Here is a 24,699-nt window from a genome sequence, read left to right as displayed (position 1 = left end):
TTGCTCTAGGTAACATAGTTCCACACGAAGACAAAACGACATAGCTTCTAGAGTCAACAAAGACAAGCCAAGCCCTTCCCCCATGACAATGCTTAGCACTCCAGCCCTGCCGATGTTCAATCACCAGGGTCAGCAGACCATCAATCCCTTCCATACGCGCTGGGGACCTGGAAGAAGAGGGCCCAGGTGGTAAACCTGGGTGCTTCCAGGTCAAGCCAGTCACACAGTGCAGGCCTGCAGGGGTGACTTCAGGAATGGTAGTTCTGCATGATGGGGGCGGGGAGGAGGAGGAGCTAAAAACGAACACTCACACCTGCTTCATAGCTCGGCCCAGGCACTTAGGGAATAATTTGTAGTTCCCGAAGTTGCAGGAAATCTAACGGTGAGACAAGGGGAGCACAGAATGTTTTATTTGCACTTCCAACTTCAAAACAAAGCATCATCAAAAAAAAAAAAAAAAAAATTACAGCTCCCCAGGCCCCTCAAGGCCAAAAAAAAAAAAAAAAAAAAAAAATGACCTCAGGAAATAAAAAAGCATGTATATGGGTGCATTCGTGTGGGGAGTAGTGATTAGAACAAGTAAAAGTGAGAAAAGTGTTAGTGCCAGATAAAGCTTTATCAAGGAAGACTGTTCCTGGAACACGGAATCAAAGATGGGAAACAGAAAATATTTTTTCACATAGAAATAACATTACAGGGGCACCAGGGTGGCTCAGTGGGTTAAGCGCCTGACTCATGATTTCGGCTCTGGTCATGATCTCACTGTTCATGAGACTCAGCCCTGCGTCAGGCTCTGGGCTGACAACGTGGAGCCTACTTGGGATTCTCCACCTCTCTCTCTCTCTCTCTGCTCCTACCCCTCTTTAAATAAATAAAAACATTTAAGAAAGAAATAACATTACAAATGGTGTTTTATATTCCATGATATTCTTAGAACTACAAATCCATCTACACAAAAAAATTTAAATGGCTTGGGAATATATTTGATAACAACCACAAATTAACCACGCTGTGCTCAACACTATGGAAGGCAATCTGGTCGTATGTATCAGATGCCTTAAAAAGTCCATGTCCTTCCAGGGTGCCTAGGTGGCTCAGTCAGTTAACTGGCTTCAGTTCAGGTCATGATCTCGCAGTTTGTGGGTTCGAGCCCCACGTCGGGCTCTGTGCTGACAGCTCAACGCCTGGAGCCTGCTTTGGATTCTGTGTCTCCCTCTTGCTCTGCTCCTCCCCTGCTCATGTCTCTCTCTCTCTCTCTCTCTCTCTCTCTCTCTCAAAAATAAACATTAAAAAAAAATTTTTTTTTTAATCCATGTCCTTTTGACCCAATATTCAGCTTCTGGAAATTGAATCCCTGAATTTCCAGGATTCATGGTACAGTCAAACACTGGAATGCAATGCAGCCATTAACAATGAGGTAGACAGGAGGTGTCCGAGATGGTGGTGTAGGAAGAACCTGAACTCACCATGACCTCCTGTCATGGCACGTATGGATCTCTAGCTGCAAACGGATCATTTTTCTCTGAAAAAGACCTGAAAACTAGATGAACTGCTCCTCTGCAACAAAGGATAAAAGGACCACATCAAGGGGCACCTGGCTGGCTCCGTCGGTTGAGCGTCCGATTTCAGCCCAGGTCCTGATCTCACAGTTCGTGAGTTTGAGCCCCATGTCAGGCTCTCTGCTGTCAGTACGAAGCCCACTTCAGATCCTCTGTCCCTCTCTCTCTCTCTCTCTCTCTCTCTCTCTGCACCTTCCCTGCTAGCACGTGCTCTCTTTCTCAAAAATAAACATTGAAAAAAATAACAAAAACAAGAACCACATCCAAATGGGTTGGAGAAGCAGAGACATCTCAGCATTTCTCTGAGAACCCTGGGATCTACACCAGAGATGAGCCCCCCAAAACACCTGTCTTAGAAAACCAAGGGGCTGATACCCAAGGTACCCAAAATGCTATCGGAAACTGAGATTCCCCTTTTTTTTTTTAAATTTTTTTTAAAACGTTTATTTATTTTTGAGACAGAGAGAGAGCATGAACGGGGGAGGGGCAGAGAGAGAGGGAGACACAGGATCGGAAGCAGGCTCCAGGCTCTGAGCCATCAGCCCAGAGCCCGATGCGGGGCTGGAACTCGCAGACCTCGAGATCGTGACCTGAGCTGAAGTCGGACGCTTAACCGACTGAGCCACCCCAGCGCCCCTGAGATTCCCCTTTTAAGAGTCCCACGTGAAGTCTCACTCATGCCAAGGATCCAGTGCAAAAGCAATTTGCAAAGCACCTCGACTGTATGTAAAGAAGACTCACTTGCTGGTCTGGGGCATCTGCTGGAGGGGCAGGTGACAGTTGGGGCTCTCTCTAGAGACAGAAGTGCTAGCAGATGCTATTTGGGTACTCTCCACCTACCCTGCTACTGCAGGCAGGGCTGTGCAGACACAGCACCTCCCCCTGCCTGCACTGTCCCATTGCCTTGCTGAGGCCAGAGAGCACAGGCAGGTGTCGCACTATCCTGCTCTCTGGCTGGGGTGGACGAGCACGAACAGTCATGGCATTCTCTCACTCCTTTCCTAAAGTCAGCAGCACAGGTGGTCGTGACACTCTACCATACCCCAACTGGGGCTGGGAAGTTAAGTGGTCGTGGATTTCTCCAGCACCCAATCTGGAGCCAGCATGCCCAGCACAGACAAGGCCCTCTCCAGTCCCATGGCTGAAGCTCTCAGTTGAGGCATTATCCTACTCCATTTCTGAAGTCAGAGAGCGTGCCCTGACCCCTATACTCTCCAGCTGCCCTGCTAAAACCAGTGCACACAAACCACACAGGGGATACCCCTTGTTTGCCTGGCCCCAGTGGCCCAGGGGGCTGGCTTTCCTGAGCTCCCAGGGACTATAACAGACAGTTATAAATTCTCAGACAGTTCTTGGCAGGCCAACACCTTATCCAGGACTGCAAAGACTGCAGACTGAAACACATACCCAGTCTTCCTGTGAAAAAGGCCTATTTACTTATCCTGGAGCTTCAGCCTGAGGGACAAGCTTCAGGTTTCCCATATATCTAGAGGCTACTAAGGTACTCCTAGGAAACATAACCAGGGAGACACCATTCTTGTGAAACTCTAGGGCTTGCTACATCTTGAGAAGACCTCCCAGAAAGAAGTTTGTACACTCATCTGGAGCCCCAATTTTTGCAACTGCCACCCAGGGAACACCTCTAGATATCCTGACCTGGAGGTTGAAAGGTATTATGACTGCAGCCCCAAGAACCACACACACACACACACACACACACACGCACACACACACATATATATGTTCTTTAAAAGCTGCTGCCTGAGAATCTGGCTTCCAGTCAGCCTGAAACCGGTGCTAAATGAGATTCTTTCCCTCGTAACATTGACAGGTCTTGGCATACCTTCAGCAACAGGGGCATACCAGGAATAAATCAGGCTATTTAAATAATCACAAAGGTTTAAGAGACAACCAAGAACTCGGGCAAAGTTGAGCTATCAGGTTCATCATCTACACAAGGCCACTGCCTCAAGACTGGGAGAGGTGGCTGTTTTGCTTAATGCATTGAAACAAACACAGAGAGTCAACCAAAATAAGGAACCAGAACTATGTTTCAAATGAAAGAACAAGACAAAACCTCAGAAAAAGACCTCTGTAATTATACAGAGCTAAGTATTCAAATTGGTAAAGAACTCAAATGATCATAAAGATGCTCACCGACCTTGGGAGAAGAATGGAGGAACCCAGTGAGAACTTTAACAAAGATAGAAAATATTTTTAAAGTGCCAAACAGAAGTCACAGTACAGTGCCAAAGAATACAAAAACTGAGCTGAAAAATACACTACAGGGGTTCAACAGCAAGCTGGATGAAGCAGAAGAATGGATCAGCGAGTTGGAAGACAAAGCACTGGAACTTATCCAGACAGAGCAGCAAAAAGAAAAAAGCATTTTAAAAATGAAGATAACTTAAGAGACATATGGGACAACATCAGGCAGAATGACATTCATATTATAGGAGTCCCAGAAGGAGAAGAGAAAAAAAAGAAAAGAAGAGCAGAAAACTTATTTGCTGACAACTTTTTGACCTGGGGGAGGGGGGTGGTGGGGGAGACATCCAGGTCAAGGAATCCCAGAGAGTTCCAAATGAAATGAACCCAAAGAGATACATGCCAAGGCACATTATAATTAAAATGTCAAAAATAAAAGAGAGAGTCTTGAAAGCAGCAAGAGAAAAGCAACTTGTTATATACAAAGGAAACCCCAAAAGACTATGAGCAGATTTTCAGCAACTTCCAACCACAAATACTCTACCTGGCAAGATTATCATTCAGAAGTGAAGAAGAGACAAAGTTTCCCAGATAAACAAAAGCTAAAAGAATTCATCACCATGAAGCCAGCGTTATAAGAAATGTTAAAGAGACTTCTCTAAGTTGAAAATAAATGGCACTAATTAACAACAAAAAAAAATGCAAAAGTAAAAAGTCTCACTAGAAAAGGTAAATATACAGTAAAGCAGTGGATAAGTCACTAATAAAGCTAGTATGAAGGTTAAAAGGCAAAAGTAGCAGAATTAACTAAAACTACATTAGTTATAAGATATATAAAATGAAAGAAGGTAAAGTGTAATGTCAAAAATGTAAAACCTTGGGGGTCGGTGTACTAAAAATATAGTTTTGGAATGTATTCAAATTCAAGTTGCTATCAGTCTAAAATAGACTGTTACATACATACATAGAATGCATATGTAAACCTTGGGGTAACCACAAAGCAAAACTTATACACAAAAGAAAATGAGAAAGGAATTTAAACATAATACTAAAGACATCATACCACAATGGAAGAGAGAAAAAGGGGCAGAGAGAAACTACAAAAACAGCCAGAAAACAATTAACAAAATGGCAATAATTACATACTTATCAATAAGTACTTTAAATGTAAATAAACTAAATTCTCCAATCAAAAGACATAGAGTGGTTGAGTGGATTAAAAAAAACACACAACAATAAGACCCATCTATATGCTGCCCACATATAAGAGACTCACTTCAGAAGTAAGGACACACACACACACACACACACACACACACACACAGTGAAGGGATGGAAAAATACCTTCCATGCAAATAGAAACAAAGAGAAAGCTGGCGTAGCAATACTTAGATCCAACAAAAGACTTTAAAATAAACACTGAAATAAAAGTCAAAGAAAGGCATTATATAATGATAAAGAGATTAACCCAGCAAAAAGATGCAACATTTATAAATATTTTTGTACCCAACATAGAAGCACCAAGATATATAAAGCAAATATTAACAGACATAAAGGGGGAAATCAACAGCAATATAAGAATAGCAGCTTACATCAATGGGCAGATCATCTAGGCAAAAAATTAATAAGGAAACAATGGTCATAAATGACATATAAGACCATATGGACTTCATAGATATATACATAACAGTCTATCCAAAAGCAGCAGAAAACACATTCTTCTCAAGTGCACATAGAACATTCCACAGGATAAATCACATGTTAGGCCACAAAACAAATCTCAATAAATAGAAGAAAATTAAAATTATTTCAAGCATCTTTTCTGACCACTATGGTATGAAACTAAGAATCAATTACAAGAGGAAAACTGGAAAAACCACAAATACTTGGAGGTTAAACAACATGCTACTGAACAACTACCAGGTCACAGAAAAAAACCAAAGAAGAAAAAAAAAAAACTTAGATACAAATTAAAACAGAAAAATAACATAGCAAAATCTATGGATGAAGCTAGAGTGGCTCTGAGAGAGAAGTTCATAACAATACAGGTCTACCTGAAGGAACAAGAAAAATCTCAAATGAATAATCTAACTTTACACTTGAATGACTAGAAAAAGAAGAACAAAGCCCAAAGGTAGCAGAAGAAGATTAGAGCAGAAATAAATAGAATAGAGAATAAAAAGACAATAGATAAGATCAGTGAAACCAAGAACTGGTTCTTTGAAAAAAATAAATAAAATTGACAAACCTTCAGCTGGACTCACCAAGAAAAAAAGAGAAAGAACTCAAATAAATAAAATAAAAAAATGAAAGAGAAGTTACAACAGATACCACAGAAATACAAAGGATTATAAGAGACTACTATGAACAACTGCATACCAACAAATTGAACAAACCAGAAGAAAGGGATAAATCCCTAAAAACATACAATCTTTTAAAGTTGAATCAAGAAGAAATAGAACATCTGAACAGACTGATCACTTAGTAAGGGTACTGAATCAGTAAGCAAAATCCTCGCAACAAGCAAAAGTCCAGGGCCAGATGGCTTCACTGACAAATTCTACTAAACATTCAAAGAAGATTCAATACCTATCCTTCTTAAACTCTTCCAAAAAGATGAAGAGGAGGGAACACTCTCAAACTCATTTCATGAGGCCAGCATCACTGTGATACCAAAACCAGACAAGGACAACAACAGAAGAAAAGTGAAGGCCAATATCCCTGAAGAACAAAGAGGCAAAACTCCTCAACAAAGTGTCGGGAAACCAAATTCAACAATACATTAAAGGATTGGGAAGAGCCAAGATGCAGAGCAGCATGGAAGTTTTTTGTGTCTCGCATCCATGAAATACAGCCAGACCAATGCTAAACCATCCTGCACACCTAGAAAACTGACCTGAGGATTAACACAACAATCTGCACAACCCGAACCACAGAATTTAGCAGGTAGGCAGCGTGGAGAGGTGAACTTGGGGAGAGAGAAGCCACGGAGGGCAGGGAGCCGCTTTTGGGTGCGGAGAGAGAATGGACACAGGGGGCAGGGGGGAGAATACGAGAAAAGCACCCTCCCCAAAAGCAGCTGGAGAGAAAGTGGAAAATTGGAAACAGCCACAGGGACTGAACTAAAAAGGGAGAAATGAGAAAGGAGAGGGTTTAAATTCCATTAAGACTGTAAACAGGGGGAGCGCGGTCTGCAACTCTGTAGCTCAATACCTGGTGGTGCTCTGGTGGGAAGGGCGAATCCCCAGGAGCAGAATGAGGTCCGGGAGGTTCTGAGACCACATGGGGAGAAGTGGTTCCACTGCCAGAAGGACACTTGGTAGCGGCTGTGAGGCCACCTGGGCCCAGCAGACCCCAGAGAACGGCCACATTTGCTGGTGCTGGAACAAGGTCGTTGGGGGTGAAGCCTGGTGCCAGATGTGTGTTGTGATTTTCCATAATCCCTGAGGTGCTGCTGATACACTGTCTCACGAAGTTTTACTGGGGCAGGCTGGCACCTGGCCACAATCTCTGAGCACCAGCAGCAGCACGATGCTGCAAGCATTCCTGGGTGCGGCCAGCACCTGGTCACTGCTCCGTGAAACCCTCCGCAGAGGGGCAGAAGTGGGGGGCCAGGGAAGGCAGCTGCATCTGAGACAAAACTTGGGAGGGAGGCACTGCCTGGGGCTCGGCCATGGACAGTGTGGAAGCGGGGAGTGGACAGAAGCCAAAGATGAAGGACGGGTGCATGACTGCTGATCAGGGAGAACAGAGTTCCGATACTAGAGACTGGGTAGCTGGGTGACGCCATTTTCACCACTCCCCAGCATGTGCATACACGCCTACAAGTGCCACAACAATCCACCCCAGTAAGCTAAGCAGCCCCATCTAGTGGAGAACAGAGCCATTACACTAACCCCCACCTAACTGGGCCAACCTCACTCTTCAAGAACACAAGTCTCACCGCTGCTTAGTTTATGGACTATAAAGCGCTTCATAGTTTGACTTCTAGGGGAAAACGAAATAATTTTAGTAGTATTTCAGTCTGTTAGCTGGTCCAACTATTCAATTTTCTTTTTTTTTCTCTTTTTCATTTCTTTTCTGTTTCTTGATACAGAAAGAGAAAAATTCATTTTTATTTTCAATTTTTATTAACAATATTTTTAATTTTTTTCTGCTATATTTTTTTAAATTTTTTTAATGTTTATTTATTTTTGAGACAGAGAGAGACAGAGCGCAAGTGGGGGAGGGGCAGAGAGAGAGGAAGACACAGAATCCGAAACAGGCTCCAGGCTCTGAGCTGTCAGCACAGAGCCCGATGCGGGGCTCGAACCCACAAACTGTGAGATCATGACCTGAGCCGAAGTCAGACGCTTAACTGACTGAGCCACCCAGGCGCTCCTGTACTATATTTTTTACTTTTGTGTAAATTTTTTCAAATTCTATTTTACTTCCATCATTTCACTTTAGTCTACTTCAGTGTATTCATTTTTTCAAATTTTCAAACGATTTCCTTTTTTTCCCTCTTTTTCCCCTTTTTTCTCTAATCTATCAAGCCACTTTCAACACCCAGACCAAAACACACCTACGATCAAGCATCATTTATTCGATTTTGTGTGTGTGTGTTTAATTTTTTAATTTTAATAGTTTTTTAATTTTAATTTTTTCTACCTCATTAATTCCTTTTCCCCATTCAAAATGACAAAATGAAGAATTCACCCCAAAAGAAAGAGCAGGAAGAAACGCCAGCCAGGGACTTAACCAACACAGATACAAGCAAGATGTCTGAACCAGAATTTAGAATCACGATAATAAGAATACTAGCTGGAGCCAAAAATGGATTAGAATCGCTTTCTGCAGAGATAAAAGAAGTAGAAGCTAGTCAGGATGAAATAAAAAATGCTATAACTGAGCTGCAATCTTGAATGGATGCTGTGGCAGCCAGGATGGATGATACAGAACAGAGAATCAGTGATATAGAGGACAAACTTATGGAGAATAATGAAACAGATAAGAAGAGGGAGATTAAGGCAAAAGAGCACGATTTAAGTATTAGAGAAATCAGTGACTCATTAAAAAGGAACAACATCAGAATCATAGGGGTCCCAGAAGAGGAAGAGAGAGAAATAGGGGTAGAAGGGTTATGTGAGCAAATCATAGCAGAAAACTTTCCTAACCTGGGGAAAGACACAGACATCAAAATCCAGGAAGCACAGAGGACTCCCATTAGATTCAACAAAAACCGACCATCAACAAGGCATATCATACACAAATTCACAAAATACTCACACAAGGAGAGAATCATGAAAGCAGCAAGGGACAAGAAGTCCTTGACCTACAAGGGAAGACAGATCAAGTTTGCAGCAGACCTATCTACAGAAACTTGGCAAGCCAGAAAGGAGTGGCAGGATATAGTCAATGTGCTGAATCAGAAAAATATGCAGCCAAGAATTCTTTATCCAGCAAGGCTGTCATTCAAAATAAAAGGAGAGATAAAAAGTTTCCCAGACAAACACAAATTAAAGGAGTTTGTGACCACTAAACCAGCCCTGCAAGGAATTTTAAGGGGGACTCTCTGAGGGGAGAAAAGATGAAAAAATACATACATACATACCAAAAGCAACAAAGATTAGAAAGGACCAGAGAACAACACATTAAAGGATCATACACCATGATCAAGTGGGATTTATTCCAGGGATGCAAGGATAGTTCAATATCCACAAATCAATCAAAGTGATAGAGCACATCAACAAAATGAAAGATAAAAATGATATGATCATCTTAACAGATATAGAAAAGGTATTTGAAAAAATTCAACATCCATTTATGATTAAAACTTCTCAACAAAGTGGATATAGAGTGAATGTACCTCCACATAATAAAGACCATATATGACAAACTCAATGCTAATATTATTCTCAATAATGAAAAGCTAAAAGCTTTTCCTCTAAGATCAGGAGCAAGATAAGTAGCCTTATCTTCCCCCATTTTTATTCAACATAGTATTGGAAATCCTAGCCACAATAATTAGGCAAAGAAAAGAAAGAAAGGCCATTTAAATAGGAAAAGAAGTAAAACTTGCAGTATTTGCAGATGACATGATACTATATATAGAAAACCTTAAAGCTTCCACCAAAAAGCTGTTAGAATAAGCGAGTTCTGTAAAGTTGAAGGACACAAGATTAATATACAAAAATCTGTTGTGTTTCTATGCAGTAATAACAAAATATTAGAAAGAGAAATCAAGAAAACAATCCTATTTACAATTGCATCAAAAAGAATATATATTTACAAATAAATTTAACCAAGGAGGTGAAAGACCTATACACTGAAAACTGTAAGACATTAGAGAAAGAAATTAAGAAAGACACAAATAAGTGCAAAGATATTTTGTGCTCACGGATTGTAAGAATTAATATTGCTTAAATGTCCACACTACCCAAAGCAATCTACAGATCCAATGCAATCCCTTTCAAAATTCCAATGGCATTTTCAACAGAACTAGAACAAATAACTATAAAATTTGTATGGAACCTACAAGCCCCTGAATAGCCAAAGTAATCTGGTGAAAGAACAAAGTCAGAGGTACCATACTTCCAGATTTCAAACTATACTACAAAGCTATAGTAATCAAAACAGTATGGTATTGGCATTCAAACAGACACATACACCAATGGACCAGAATCGAGAGCCCAGAAATTAACCCATGCCTATATGGTCAGTTCATATATGACAAAGGAGGCAAGAATATACAAAGAGGAAAGGACAGTCTTCAATAAATAGTATTGGAAAAATTGGACAGCCACATGCAAAAGAATGAAACTGGACCACTATTTTACACCATACACCAAAATAAACTCAAAATGGGTTAAATTTTGAATGTAAGACCTGAAACCATAAAAATCCTAGAAGAAAACATAAGCAATAAGCTCCCTGACATAAGTCTTACTAGCAATGTTTCATTTTGGGTTTTTTTGGTTTTTTATTGGTTTGTTTTTGTTTTTTGTTTTGTTTTGGATCTGACCCCAAAGGCAAGAGAAACAAAAGCAAAAATAGACAAATGGGACTATATCAAACTAAAAAGCTTCTGCACAAAGAAGGAAACCATCAAGCAAATGAAAAGGCAACCTATGTATTCAATAAGAGGTTAATATCCAAATATATAAAGAACTCATGCAACTTAACAAAAAACACAATCCAATTTAAAAATGAACAAAGGATCTGAATAGACATTTTTACAAAGAAGACATACAGATGGCCAACAGGCACATGAAAAGATATTCAATATCACTAATTGCCAGGAAAATGAAAATCAAAACCACGGTGAGATAGCATTCAGAATGGCTAATATAAAAAAGACAAGAAATAAATATAGAGTGGAGAAAAGGGAACCTTTATACTCTATTGGTGGGAATGTATATTGGTGCACCACTATAGAAATAATATGGAGGTTCCTAAAAAAAAATTAAAAATAGAACTACCATATAATCCAATAATTCCACTTCTGGGTATTATCTAAAGAAAATGAAAATATTAATTCAAAAAGATATAAGAACCCCTATGTTCACTGCAGCATTATTTACAATAGCCAAGATATGAAGACAATCTAAGGGTCCAACAACAGATGAATGGACAAAGAAAACATGGTGTGTGTGTGTGTGTGTGTGTGTGCACAATAGAATACTATTCAGCCATAAAAAAGGATTAAATCTTGCCATTTGTGATAACATGGATGAACCTTGACAGTATTACACTAAGTGAAATAAGTCAGACAGTGAAAGACAAATACGGCATGATTTTGTTTATATGTAGACTCTAAAAAGCAAAACAAACAAACAAAGCAAAACCGAGATACAGAGAATAGACTGTGGTTCCAAGGGGACAGGGGTTGGCAGGTGTGAAATAGATCAAGGGAACAAGAAGTATAAACTTCCAGTTATAAAATAAATAAGTCATGAGGATGTAATGTAGAGCATAAGGAATATCATCAATAATATTATATTAAATTTGTATGGGGATGGATGGTAACTAGACTTATTGAGATGATCATTTCACAATGTGCACAAAAGTTGAATCATTATGCTGTACACCTGAAACTAATATAATATGGTAATGGTACATCAATTATACTTCAATAACATTTTTTTACATTAGGTAGATTTATATGTAATTAACCTGGAAGTAAGTCCACAATGTAATTAGCTTAAGAAAATATTATTAAAAGATATATGATATCACACCATTTTTGTCCTAAATAATGATAATCCTGCACAAAGGAAAAAAAACTGGAGGGTTAGAGAATTAATTGTTGCTCTTTCATGGAGATGAGATCATTGGCTCTACTTTTTTACCTTATGTCCTTGTGCATTATCAGAATTCTTCTCTTACAAAGTAGGTGTAACTTTTCTATTTTGAACAAAATGAAAATATTTCTATTTTAAATTATTTGATTAATGAAGTTCCTACCATACCCACATACACCCACTACATGAAATGAGCCTCTGTAACACATCATTTTATTAGATGCAGAGTATGGCAGCCGTGAATTGCATATAAATTATGTCTAATTTATTTACGTAATTCTCTATTATTGGATATTTACATTGTTTGCAAATGTTTGCTACTATAAGCAGAACTTAGATAAAATTCCTTGTGGCTATGGATTTGCACAGATTTTTAATTGTTTCCTTGGAATAAATTCCTAGAAGTGGAAGTATAGGCACAAGATGTGGCCACAACCAAGGACTTTTGACCCATTTTGCAAAACTATCCCACAAACTGCCAATGCCAATGCCAATTTACTTTCCAAACTGCAAAGTGGGGGTAGTTTTTTCCCTTTAGCAATTCTCAATAGTTAATAGTATTCAAGCCTGAATATTACCATCTTTTCTCCAATTTTTAACAATTTGGTCAGCAAAATGACATTTTTTAAAAATGTGTATTTCTTTCCTTACTAAGGAAAGTGACAGGACTCATATTCACTCATTGGCTATTTGTTACTACTGTGTGGCTGCTGGTTGGTTATCTCTTGTCTGCTTTTCTACTAGGATCTCCTTCCTTCTGGTGTGTAAGAATTCTTTATATATTAGCCCTTTGTCATTAAGGCTACTATATGTCACGTGTGTTTTAGTACTGGTTAAGGTTTTATGTTCAGAAATTTTAATTGGTATTTATTTTCTCAACAATAAAATGTGCTCAGAATTCCAAATTACTGACTTGTAAATGGGCGTTTGAAATATAACCAGTTGTACATGTATGGCCTTGTATACTAGCTACTTTATTATTGGTTCTCGTATCTTTTCTGCACATAAGCTCCTTGAAGGCACAAGTCGTGACATTTCTTAAACCCTCCATGCCAACCAGCACACGGTGCACAACACAGAGGAACTCCAAAATGTTTGAGATGAAAAACACCGTGTCTGGGATGTGCTTTGAAGCAATCCAGTTTGGGACGTGAGATGAAAACGAGGCAGAAATGAAACAGAATCGGCCACATGTTCATTATTGTTGAAGCTGGGTGACAGATACATGGAGTTCATTATACTATTATTTCTTTTTTGTATATTTGAAGATTTCTATAACCAAAAGGATTTTTTCTTTCTTTTTCCCTTTATTTCTTTCTTTCTTTCTTTCTTTCTTTCTTTCTTTCTTTCTTTCTTTCTTTCTTTCTTTCTCTCTTTCTTTCTCTCTTTCTTTCTTTCTTTCTTCCTTTTTCCCCCCATTATCGATTGATCACCAGCATCACAGTGGGGACTTCTGGAATAACAATGGTGATGAAAATGAATTACATACGCATCAAGGCCACTTTTATAGCATAAAAAAGTCAAAAGCACAGGCCTTGAAATTAGGTAGCCCTGGGTACAAATCCTTTCTAGTGCAGTGACCTTGAACCAGTTATTCAACCTCTTTGAAATTTAGTTTTCTTTTATAAATAAGGGTATTAGTAACTACCTCAAAGGGTTCCAGTGAAGATTAATGGGTGTAAAACCCAGTGCCTAGCACCAAGTAACACTCAGTAGAGTAGATCATTATTACTCAGTGATGCACAAGCCTGACAAACTCCAGCCAACATTTCCTGGTGGTGCTAATCCAATCCCCTTCCACTACGGGCCGGGCTTTCAGTTCATCAGTTTGGCCATCAGACAACTGCTTGGCAGAGGACTTGGCAGAACAGATGTCGGGAATTTCGTTCCTGACGCCCAGAAGAGAAAACAGATAAGGCCGCAGGAAAGGACAAAGCACTTAACTCCCAGCCTTACTCAGCAGGTCACCAGAGAGCCTTAACTCCACATTCCGATGATGCAATCAAGAACAAGAGTGATGAAGTCCTTCCAACAGCAGGTCATTCAAAACCTTGACCAAACACTATCATCACCTGGGGAGCTTAAAATGTTTGGGGTCCCACTCCTAGCATTTGGGGGGCAGACTCGGTATCAAGGTTTTTAAAAGGCACATGTGACCTAATGTGCACCACCCTGCTGTGTTAAGTTGGGGTGGGGGCTGGGGGGCACACAAAGAGGACAGGGAAACAAGGAAGAGAACAGAGACCTCTGCGTCCCACATGAACCCCATTAAAACCAACCAACTCATGTGGTCCCAAGCTGTGTCCCATGCCAAACAAATCCAGTCCCATTAGGGTCCCCTTGCTCCCTCCATAAGCCTCAAGAGCGTGATACTGCGTTACAATTCACAGGGCCAAGATACGGTAATAACATCGTGATGTGCGCATATCAATATTCTAAAGAATATTAAAGCAGCACAGCTGGTCGCTGGATTTGGGTCTTAACAAAACAAAACAAGACAAAAGTCCAGCTAAGTGACAGCAGAGGCTGGGGGAGGGAGAAAGCATTTTGTCCCGCAGCCCTTGGGCAGCCTGTCGATGCAACTGAAGCACACTCAAAGAGGCAGCCTCGTTTTGTGAAGTTGTCGCAGCGTCTTTGATCAAGGGAAAGAGCACATCCATTTCAATCACTGTAACGAGGACAGGCCGGCGGGCCGGCTGTCTGGCTGCCCGGCTGCCCACCAGGGCGAGCCAGCCTCGAGCCTGGAGACACATGGCAGTGCTTAGCGTGTCAAACAAATGAAGGGGTTCTCGACTGTCTCTCCAACCTCTGCTGAACTTCAGAGGCCCTCTCTTTTAGCAATTCTGCCCCGACTAATCTGGAAGTTCCTTTCCGGCAAACACCACCTGGCCTGCCCTGGCCTCGCCAAAAGAAAAGCTGGCCAGCAGCTGTGTGTCGCGAGGCAGAGGACACTTCAGAACCAGGAGGGCAGGGGTCAACCTTCTCATAAGCAACACACTGGGGATTACACAATCCTAGAGAAAGGGGGAAATGACGGCCATCCACTCCGCCTCCTCCCTATGACCTCTACCCCCATCCCGGCCCCAAAGTGGTAGAGGGAGGTCTGATGATCTCCCCTGCACGTGAATTCCCAGGAGTGCAGTTTCAAATACGTACGCAAATGTCACCTGCGTTCTTTTCACCAGAAGACAGAAAAAAATAAAACACTGATGAGGGGGGAGGCTCAACAAAAGGCTTCATGTTCCTTAAGGGACGTCACCCGTAACACCTCGGGGAGGCGTGAGTAGAACCAGAGTAGATATGGGAGCAATGATGACGAACGTGCAAGATGCTTAAATAGCATTTGTGTGTTCCCAGTGTCGTGCACACGGTAACATATTTAACCCTCACCCCGGCCCTATGAGGGAAGCTATAGTGACTCTCATTAAGAACGGTAGTCACCGTAGTAACATGTAATAATACGTACAGTGTAATTATTATGGTTATATAGGATAATAACAGAGATCATAATCCCCGTTGCTCACAGAAGGACACTGAAGCCCAGAGATGCTCAGTGACTCGCCTGACGTGGGGGGGTGGGCATCACACCCGGGCGGTGTGGCTCCAGGGCCCACGCTCGAACCACAGCATGAGACCGCCTCCCTGCACTCCCCACCTCAGTCTCCCTGGCAGCTGCCAGTTTAGAGGGCACCAGAACACGGAGGACCAGGAGGACATGGGCGCTAGCAGGGTCTGAGTGTGAATCCCGGCTCTGCCACTCCTTGTCCCTATAAATGGGGACACCAACACCCACCTCACAGGCCTGCGGTGAGGCTTACGTGAGAAAATGAACAAGGGCGCCTCTCACAGGGTCGGCAGCCAAGGTCTAGCGGCTCTCAATCCTGGCCAATCTGGCAGCTCTCAATCCTGGCCAAATGTGTGAACTGGCTACGAACTTTAAGAAATACGATGCCTAGGGGCGCCTGGGTGGCGCAGTCGGTTAAGCGTCCAACTTCAGCCAGGTCACGATCTCGCGGTCCGTGAGTTCGAGCCCCGCGTCAGGCTCTGGACTGATGGCTCGGAGCCTGGAGCCTGTTTCCGATTCTGTGTCTCCCTCTCTCTCTGCCCCTCCCCCGTTCATGCTCTGTCTCTCTCTGTCCCAAAAATAAATAAAAAATTAAAAAAAAAAAAAAAAGAAAAGAAATACGATGCCTAGGGGCGCGTGGGGTGGCTCAGTCAGTTAAGTGTCGGACTCTTGGTTTCTGCCCAGGTCATGATCTCACGTTTCGTGAGTTCAAGCCCCACGTCTGCGCTGACAGCTAGGAGCCTGCTTGAGATCCTCTCTCTCCCTCTCTCTATGTCCCTCCCCTGCTCACGTGCACACTTTCTAAATAAATAAACAAACTTAAAAAATATGATGCCCAAACCCTTCCCCAACACCCATCCACGCTTCCCAACAAGCGTCAGTCTGAAATCAGCAAGCCCCAGGCCCAGCCCTGAAAAGAAACACAAAACCCATGAAACCAAAGGCCAGGCTACACCCTTTGCCCCCTTGATTCAGAATTACAGAGAAGCTTTGAAACCTCTGAAGCCTCTGCTTCCAGCCCTAAGGTAGTGGGACTCCCCCAAATGGGGCCCTATTCCACAAAGGGAGAAGCAGGCACCACGATCACCCCAACCATGTGGCTGACTCACCCTCGTCCAGCGAACTTCCCTACTTTCACCCTGACAACACCTTCATCCAGCTGCCTCCCACCCCCCCACCGAGACGACATCCCCCATCTAGCCTCAAAGCTTTGTAAAGGGGCATCCTATTGTCCCCATGCTGCCTGTTTGTGCCAACGTCACTATTACACAAAGCAGTAGCCAGAAGACAATGCAGGATGAGAGGTGGGACTGCCTGAAAAGAAATGTTAAAATCTGGGTGCGTGCATGTGCACACACGCGTGCACACGCTCGCACTCACACCAAGAATCGTGGGACAATGGGTACTCAGAGGGAGCACTGCTTCGTTCAAGGACTGGGGGTAGGAAGAAGGGGAGTGCAGAAGGGGTAGAAATAAACAGTGATGGGATTACCAGGGGTTGCCCATGGAAACTGGCTGGGATAAGAAAAATAATCAGTCAGCATTTGACAGAAGAGAAAAATGGAGACAGCCAGCAGGGAGCATGGGGACCAAGCAATACCAGTTTCCTGGCTCAGACTTCCATGCCCCTTTTTCAGGACCCACTGCCAGCTGGCAAAAGGTGGCATGGAGAGCCCAGGAGGGGGAATGCAGGCACCAGAAGGTAGTACCAGAAGGTGTCAAAGAGCCCTCAGCTGTTTCCCAGAAAGCAAAGGCTCTGAGGGGCCCTCCCACTCTCAAGCGCCTCCCCTTGGCCTCAGTCCAGGAAATCGGGCTGAGAGACTTGGCCAAGGCTTCACCTGGGTAAAAGAGCCATCCTCGCTGCACTCCGGGACAAACACCGCCTCCTGGGGCTTCTTGGCTTGCTCTAGGGCCTGCGCTCGCTCCAGGCGACACTTGCTCTGGCCAGCGTCTATAAGAGGAGAGGAGGAGCACATTTCATATTTCACCCGGATCCGCACTGGAGCCATGGGACAAAATGGCTGCCCAGTACTAGGAATGCTGAGAGAAAACCTCTCTGCCTGTGGGTGAGCCCACAATACCACCAACTGGATTTTCTAACAACACAAAGGCAGTGGCTAATAAGTGCTGCTCGGCCTCATCGTCCCCTTAATGTTGACCTTAGAAAAGCCAGGGAGGCGTATTTATACCAGATTCTGTTTATTTTTTTCTCCCAAGTACCTTCAGCCACACCCACCTCCAACCAGGGGAAATTTTTTTTCACTGGGCTTATTAAAAAACTTGCAAGCCCAAGGGGTCTCAAAGATGTTTTATGGTTTAAGAATTGCAAGCACTTTCTTTGGAACACCAAAAGCTCTAGGGCAGCCTGCTCAGTCTTATGCCATTTCCGACAACAGCTCGACGCAGCGCAGCCCAGAGCCGATTAAATCACAAACTCCAATCCCCACAGGGCCTAGGAAAGTGATATAAATTAGGGGACTGAACTGGGTGTGCAAAGAACGGCACTCAGCTTGGAGACACCACAGGGAGTGCTGGGGACTGTGGCAAAGTGGAGAATGGGCTCCCCTTTAGAGGAGGAAGCTGCTACTCAGATCTAACCATGTGTTTCCCTGTGGGAGGGAACACAGACCTAACATTACCAGGGCTTCCAATTATTTATGAGAAGTACCAAAATCCAGATTTTTATGTTGAATCTCTCAATTTTGAAATGTTGTCTCAAATGTTTTTAATATTTTTAAACACGCGAGCAGCCCAAACAAAACCCATCTGTTGGCCAGCCATTTGGAATCCCTACTCAGGAGCCAACAATAACGTCTTGCCATTTTAAGCATCTCCATTTACAAAAACGAAAAATACGAATAAATGGCACCAGCCAGAGAGCAGCACGTCTCTCTAAGCCCTAGCCTGGTGGCAGTGTTGGAAGGACAGAAAAGTACTCATTCCTTCAGGTAGGCCAGTTCTCCTTCCCATGTTCCCTGGTGGGAGGGCGGAGGGTTAGTGGCAAACAAAATGAACAGATGCATTCTGAGTTTCCCATGAAACTTCAAGCACAGCACGAAGGGAGCCATGCGGCCCGGGAGCCTCGTTGCGGCTGGGCGAATGTGCCCATACTCACCTTTGCATCTACCGCGATGTACCACACCCAGGGTCGGGTCTCTGCACTTGGCTCGCTGGTACTCACACATGGACTCGTAGGACCTGCCATCGGAGGCACAGATGGGTTTGGGCTGGGTCCTGGAGCAGTGGAGGTTGCACTGCGGGTCACGGTCACTTATGAGGAACTAGGTTGGAGAAAAGTGAAAGAGTACAGAGGTTACGTTTGCAAGAAAAGCAGGGGTGAGCCCATGTCTTACAATACTGCCTCGCCTTGGGGCGCAGGTCCAGAATAAACCCAAAGTCAATAACCCCTAGAAGTGGAAGGGAACTCAGCCGCCACGAAGTCTAACCAAGGAAAGCATCTTGTGCTAAGTCATTCACAGGCAGGATCTCATTAATCCTCACAACAGCCCTATGAAATAGGAACTATTTATTTTGCAGATAAAGAAAATCAAGCCAGAAAGAGGGAACTTGTCCAACGTTACACAGCTAGAAGTGACAGATTTGAACCTAGATCGGTCAGAAGTCAAATCAAAGCTTTTGCCACCGGGATATTCAGCCTCTCCATCTTTGCATGTAGTCACATGACCCCTGTTTGGGTACTTCCCCAAATCAGCAACTCACTAGCAATCTCTGCATCCCAGCTTTGGGGAGTTTCATTGATTAGAGAGTAGCACTGAGACCCAACTCCATCCCCCTTCAACTTCTGACCATTGTTCTCTGGCAGAGGTAAGTGATTTTCTCTGAGAAAAGGATTTCCTGATTTAAAAAGATAACAATCGGATTGGGAAATACTGAGTTAAACAGGTTTCCTTGCTGCAGGACTGCTCGACATCTTTGATATATTCTTATACACTGTGATAGCAGCAAATTGTGTGCTACTCTTCCTGTTGAGCTAATTCCCTCCCTTGAATCTGGGCCAGCCTCAGTAATTTGACCAATAAAATGCTGTGGAAATGATGTTTGGGGCCTTTTGAGCAAGGTCATAGGAAGCTTTACAGTTTCCTCCCAGGCCTCTCACAACACTCACTCTGAAGGAACTCAGTACATAAGAAGCCGAAGAGCCCTGAGACTGCCATGCTATGAGGAAGCCCAAGCTAGCATGTGACAAAACCAGGTGCAGAGAGAAATGCCCAACCAACCCAGGCACAGAGATATGTGAGTGAAGAAGCTGTTAGATGAGTCCACCCCCCACTATCATCTGATTGCATAAAAATAATAAAAATAAATAAAAATAATCGCATGAGACACCCCAAGTGAGAACCACCCAGCTGATCCCAGTCAACCCATGGAACTGTAAGGGATGATAATAAACTGATGTATTAGGCCATTAAATTTTGTGGTAGTTTGTTACACAGCAATAGATAACCAGGTCAAGGGGCATGCAGAATGATGCATCTCCCACTTACCTGACCGTGAACCCTTTTTTTAGTGAATCCCTGTTAGCAAGTATAGGATACAGCTGGAAAACAGTAATTGGATCACAGAATCCGTGAGCTTCTGTTGCATAACCCATGATTAGGCTGCAGGGGCTGCATCCACTCTTATCTACCCCTAAAGAGCAGAGCTCTAAGCCCACTCAAGGCTCTTTATCAGTACAACTGACAGAATGCATATTCCACAATAATGCATGGTAATGTCGTGAGCACACATCTGGCCACTGGTGATACTGGAGTGACTGAATAATCACACCAAACTCAGAGGATCTAGGGAGGGTGTGAATACAACCCCTGTTTCCGATGTATCTTCAGGCCCTTTGTGCAAAGCAAATAAATGAGAGTTTGACCCTTTTCCAGAACAGCAGAGGGAGTCCGCAGGCAGTACCTCTCCCTTCAAGGGAGCACCAGGAAAACATACCCCACCCCGGCCAAATTCCAGGAGAGTCCAAGCCTGTCTTCTAGGGCACGCACTGTCCCCCAAATGCGAGACCAGTTCCTCCTGCGATCCTGACCTCCTGCCTGAATGCTGGCTGGTCAGCACAGGGAGAGAACAGCTGAGGGCTGAAACCATGCAGCCCTCCTCAGGATGGACAGTGCAACTTGCCTTCCCTGCAGACCCTCTGGGCTCCCACACACACGGGTTCAACCTGAATCCTGCCCAAGCCCAAAAGGAAATGTCCTGATAGCATCTCATAGTAGAGTCTAGTGCTCTGGGAGGGAAACCAATAATATAGAGAACCATATCCAGAGGAAGCCCACTGCCTCCCAGGCTGCCACACAGAGGAGAGAGTTTGAGCTGACAGGATAGTGGAAAGGGGTAGTGCCGTCCACACCTCAACCCTGCATGAGATCCTTGGCCTCACTGCCCTCAGGTTCACCCTGTTTGAAACCCTTGAGTGGTGTCCTATTGCCCCTCAGGACCTTCACACAGTCTCACAGGCCTGGCAGAATCTGACCTTGGGGGCCTCCTCCCCGGCCTCAGCTCTTACCTCTTCGTCCTCACCTCGCCCACCGCTGGTCAGGCACACTGGCCTGCTTTCCGTTTCCCAAATGAGCTTCATTTGCTCCTACTTCCAGGCCTTTGGACACACTGTGCCTTCTCCCTTCCCTCCCACCCCTACTTCAGATTTCAGCTCACATCATCTCTTTTAGGAGGCTTTCCCTGACTCTCACAGATGAGCACGGGTCTCCTAGAATAACTTCTCACACGTCACTTTTCCTTCCCGGCACTGAATACAGTTTGTGACGATGAACTGTGTGAGTTGATTAACAATGGAATCCCCAACTCCGAATCCCGCAAAGACAAGGAGAATGTCTATTTGGCTTGTGAATACATCCCCAGCATCGAGCACAAGGCCGGGGCACTCAGGCATCTGAGGGGTGAATGTGTCCCTGTAGCAGCATCTCCCACGTGCTATTACCTCAAAAGCGACTGGTGTAATGTGACAGGTCTGGCCTTGAAGGCTCCTGCCATAACCCCAGGGGATCACTGGGCCACTCCCGCACCCCCATGCCCTGAGCTTTCCCCTCTGTGCCAACCCCACATTCTATGGTGGCTGAGGTGGTCCACAAATTCCTGCCCCAGCTCCACCTCAGAACTTAAGCTGGCTCTGAGATTGAAAGGTGGGTCTTTTCTCTCCTACCCCACCCAGGCCCGTCTGCCACTACAACTGTCTCTGCCTAAAGCGACTGTGCACCATGGAAAACTTGGACCCCAAAGGTCTAGCTGAATGAGGCAGATTTGGGAAGCCCTGGCCACAGGCTCCTGGATGGACACAGGACACAGGTGGCTGCAACCCACAAAGCCGGTCTCAAAACATCTCTCTTCCTCCCTCTGGATGGATGGCTCTCCCAGACCCATGCCTAACCTGTCCGCAGCCTAGAAATGCAGCCAGACCTGGCTCTGTAATTCTGCCTGGTGAGCAGCCGGCACCTGGGCCGAGGGTGGGATCGGTGTCCTCACATCCAGGCTTCTCCAGGCCAACCAGTGACCCCGAGACCGTCTGAGAGCAGGCCATGGCTCTGCTGTTATCACCACCGCCTCATCTGTGGACCCACGTGCTACTTACCTGCAGTGTGGCCTGCCTTTAAGACCTACTTGGTTAGGTTAATTTGCCACGGGAATCAGCAGGATCCAAGGAAAAACATGCCCTTTCTTTCTCAGGATCGGACAAGGACAGAACTATCTGTATCTCCTAAAGCCTGGGAAAACCCAGGAACTCATCCTTGGTCACAAAGGGATTTGGTAGCCAGACCTTAACTCTGAAGATCGGTAACAATAGGAACTAATAATTAGGTATCACTTCCACTGTGTTTGCTAATTTAATCTTTACAATAAGCCTATGATAGGCAGAGTAAGCTACAAACCTAATGTTACAGATGAGGAGACCAAAGCCCAGGTAACTCTTCTAAGCACAGGGTGTGAGTGTTGGAAGTGACACCCACAGCCTGGCCCGAAGCCGTGCTTCCAACTACACCAAAACCGCCCTTCTTTATTACAGGGCAAGTCTGCAAACAGAAGGTCCGCCCCTCCTGCACAACTGGATTCCCAAAGTCAAAAGCCATTTACCAAAAGCCTACTGTGTGCCAGCCACCAACCGCTAAAGACCCAGACAAGACAGGACTGCCTGGGAGAAGAGCCTCACAGGGCTCGTGTTCACCTTAAAAAGCAGGCATCGAAAGAGACAAAGTTCCTTTTCAAACCCAAGGAGATTGCCCTGTTCTCTCTTCCTCAGCTCACGGGAGAGGAGAGCTGTGGGCGTCACCGTGGCATTGAACTGCAAGCCATAAATTTGGTTTGGAAATGGCTTGCTCTGGGCCAACAGAGACGCTACGACAGCTGTGCCAGAGACAAGCTTAATGACTAGGGGAACATTCTGTCTGAAAACAGGTTAAAGAGCTTCAGAGGAAGCCCCACCCACCCCCAACACACGGAGATCCTTCCCACCTCCACAAGGGCTCCCCAAAGGTTCCATCTAGAAATTACTGGCCCCTGAGGCCAAGTAAAAAAGTTCCGAGACAGCACGGGGCCATTGCTAAAAGACTGTCTTGCCCCGTCTGTGGTGTCTCATTTTCATCTGTTTTAGGAACTGTGTGTATTTGTGGTTGTTTAAAAAAAAAAAAAAAAGGCAATGAGTTCTATAAAATGGACTTTTAATAGGATGACTATGCCCTAATATGATCACCCAAACCTCCACGGCCTGAGGGGATTACTTTAGGTCCACAGACACTGTTTATTGAGCCATCCATTCATCTACTTTTGTCCTCAATAAGCCAGCACTATGAGCCCAGCACTGCATGAGGCATGGCAAACAGAACATAACCAACATAGTCCCACCCCCCAGTGAGCTTACACTCTAGGGTGGAGACAACAAGCAAGCAGACAGTGGCCATACAGCAAGGGAACAGGATGCTGCAGGGCCTCGAGAGGATTTAGTCCTAGGGACTCTGCAAGGCTAAAAGCCACACAGTCCAACAGAACTGTCTGCAATGACAAACGAGTTCTATATCTGTGCTGTCCAACACAGTGGCCACAAACCACATGTGGCTATTAAGCCCTAAAATGTAGCTAATGCAACTGAGGAACTGAATTTTTAGTTGCATTTAATTTTAGTTAAATTTGCATAGCCGCGTGTGGCTAGGGGCTACCATATTCACGAGCACAGTTACAGAGGTGGGGGCGTGGGGGGAGGGGACAGAGACACTCATCCTTGCTGGAGTTTCTCCTAGTTGAGCCAAGCTAAGACTCACTGGACCATGGGAAAAAAGAAGCAGATCATTTCTGCATTTTGAAACTGGACATGAAATCAGTTCATTACTTATTGGTCAACAGCAGGACTGCCTAGGAGTTCATCAATCTACCTGAGGTCACAAAGTTGGCTTTTTCCTCTCTTCTGCAGGAGTTAGGGGTTCAGGCTACAAGTGCCCAGCACCGGCCTATGGCCTGGGTCAGTTCTCTCAACACAGAGACCAAACTCAGTCTGAGTCACCCTGTTGTACCTGAACCTCTGAGCCACAGACATCTGCTGTAGGCTCAAAAGCCGCCATGGTTGAAGGAAGTTTTTGGTATTGGGTTGGGGGCTGGGGGAGGGCAAGCTGTCTCCCCAGCTAGACAAAGCCTGGACTATTTCCCTCTGGGTGGGGGGGGGGAATAGTATTTTCATAAAAATCCTCACATACATTCCCTTCCTTCTTCCTAACCAAAAGACAACAAAAACAAAACAATTATGCTAAATATGATTGCATAATACGGAAACCAAACAAAAGGGGCCAGGACAATTGTGAGTTTGCAATCATCTGCTACTCCCACCCTCTCTCTCCTTGGGGAGTGAATGATTCCAAAGCAAACACACAGCAGTTTATGTTTTGCTCACATTTGTAAAGTAGGACAAGCACTTGAAATACATATAAACAACCCATCCTTCCTAGTGGAAAAGTAAGCTACCGGCTGGGGACTGTCGTCTCCAGAGAAGAGACGGAGGTGGATGAAGTCGGTGTCAGACTAACAATCCCTTCTGTCTGAAATGCACACAGGCTCCAGCAGAGTAGAA

General features: G+C 44.2%; 1 protein-coding gene across 3 annotated transcripts in view; it reads right to left on the bottom strand.

The window, feature by feature from the left end:
* SMOC1 (SPARC related modular calcium binding 1) overlaps nt 1-24,699 on the bottom strand; it is a 154,663-nt gene that overhangs the window by 62,877 nt on the left and 67,087 nt on the right. For all 3 annotated transcript variants that reach the window (XM_042990004.1, XM_042990005.1, XM_042990006.1), the window contains exons 2-3: nt 18,730-18,895; nt 17,453-17,565 (exon numbers count right to left, since the gene is read on the bottom strand). In XM_042990004.1, coding sequence (XP_042845938.1) covers nt 17,453-17,565; nt 18,730-18,895 — 279 coding nt within the window. The remainder of the gene's footprint in view (nt 1-17,452; nt 17,566-18,729; nt 18,896-24,699) is intronic.

This window comes from Panthera tigris, chromosome B3 (genome assembly GCF_018350195.1).
Source record: "Panthera tigris isolate Pti1 chromosome B3, P.tigris_Pti1_mat1.1, whole genome shotgun sequence".
NCBI lineage: Eukaryota > Metazoa > Chordata > Mammalia > Carnivora > Felidae > Panthera > Panthera tigris.
The sequence above is the reverse complement of the archived record's forward strand: the minus strand, read 5'-3'. Positions and strand labels throughout refer to the sequence as shown.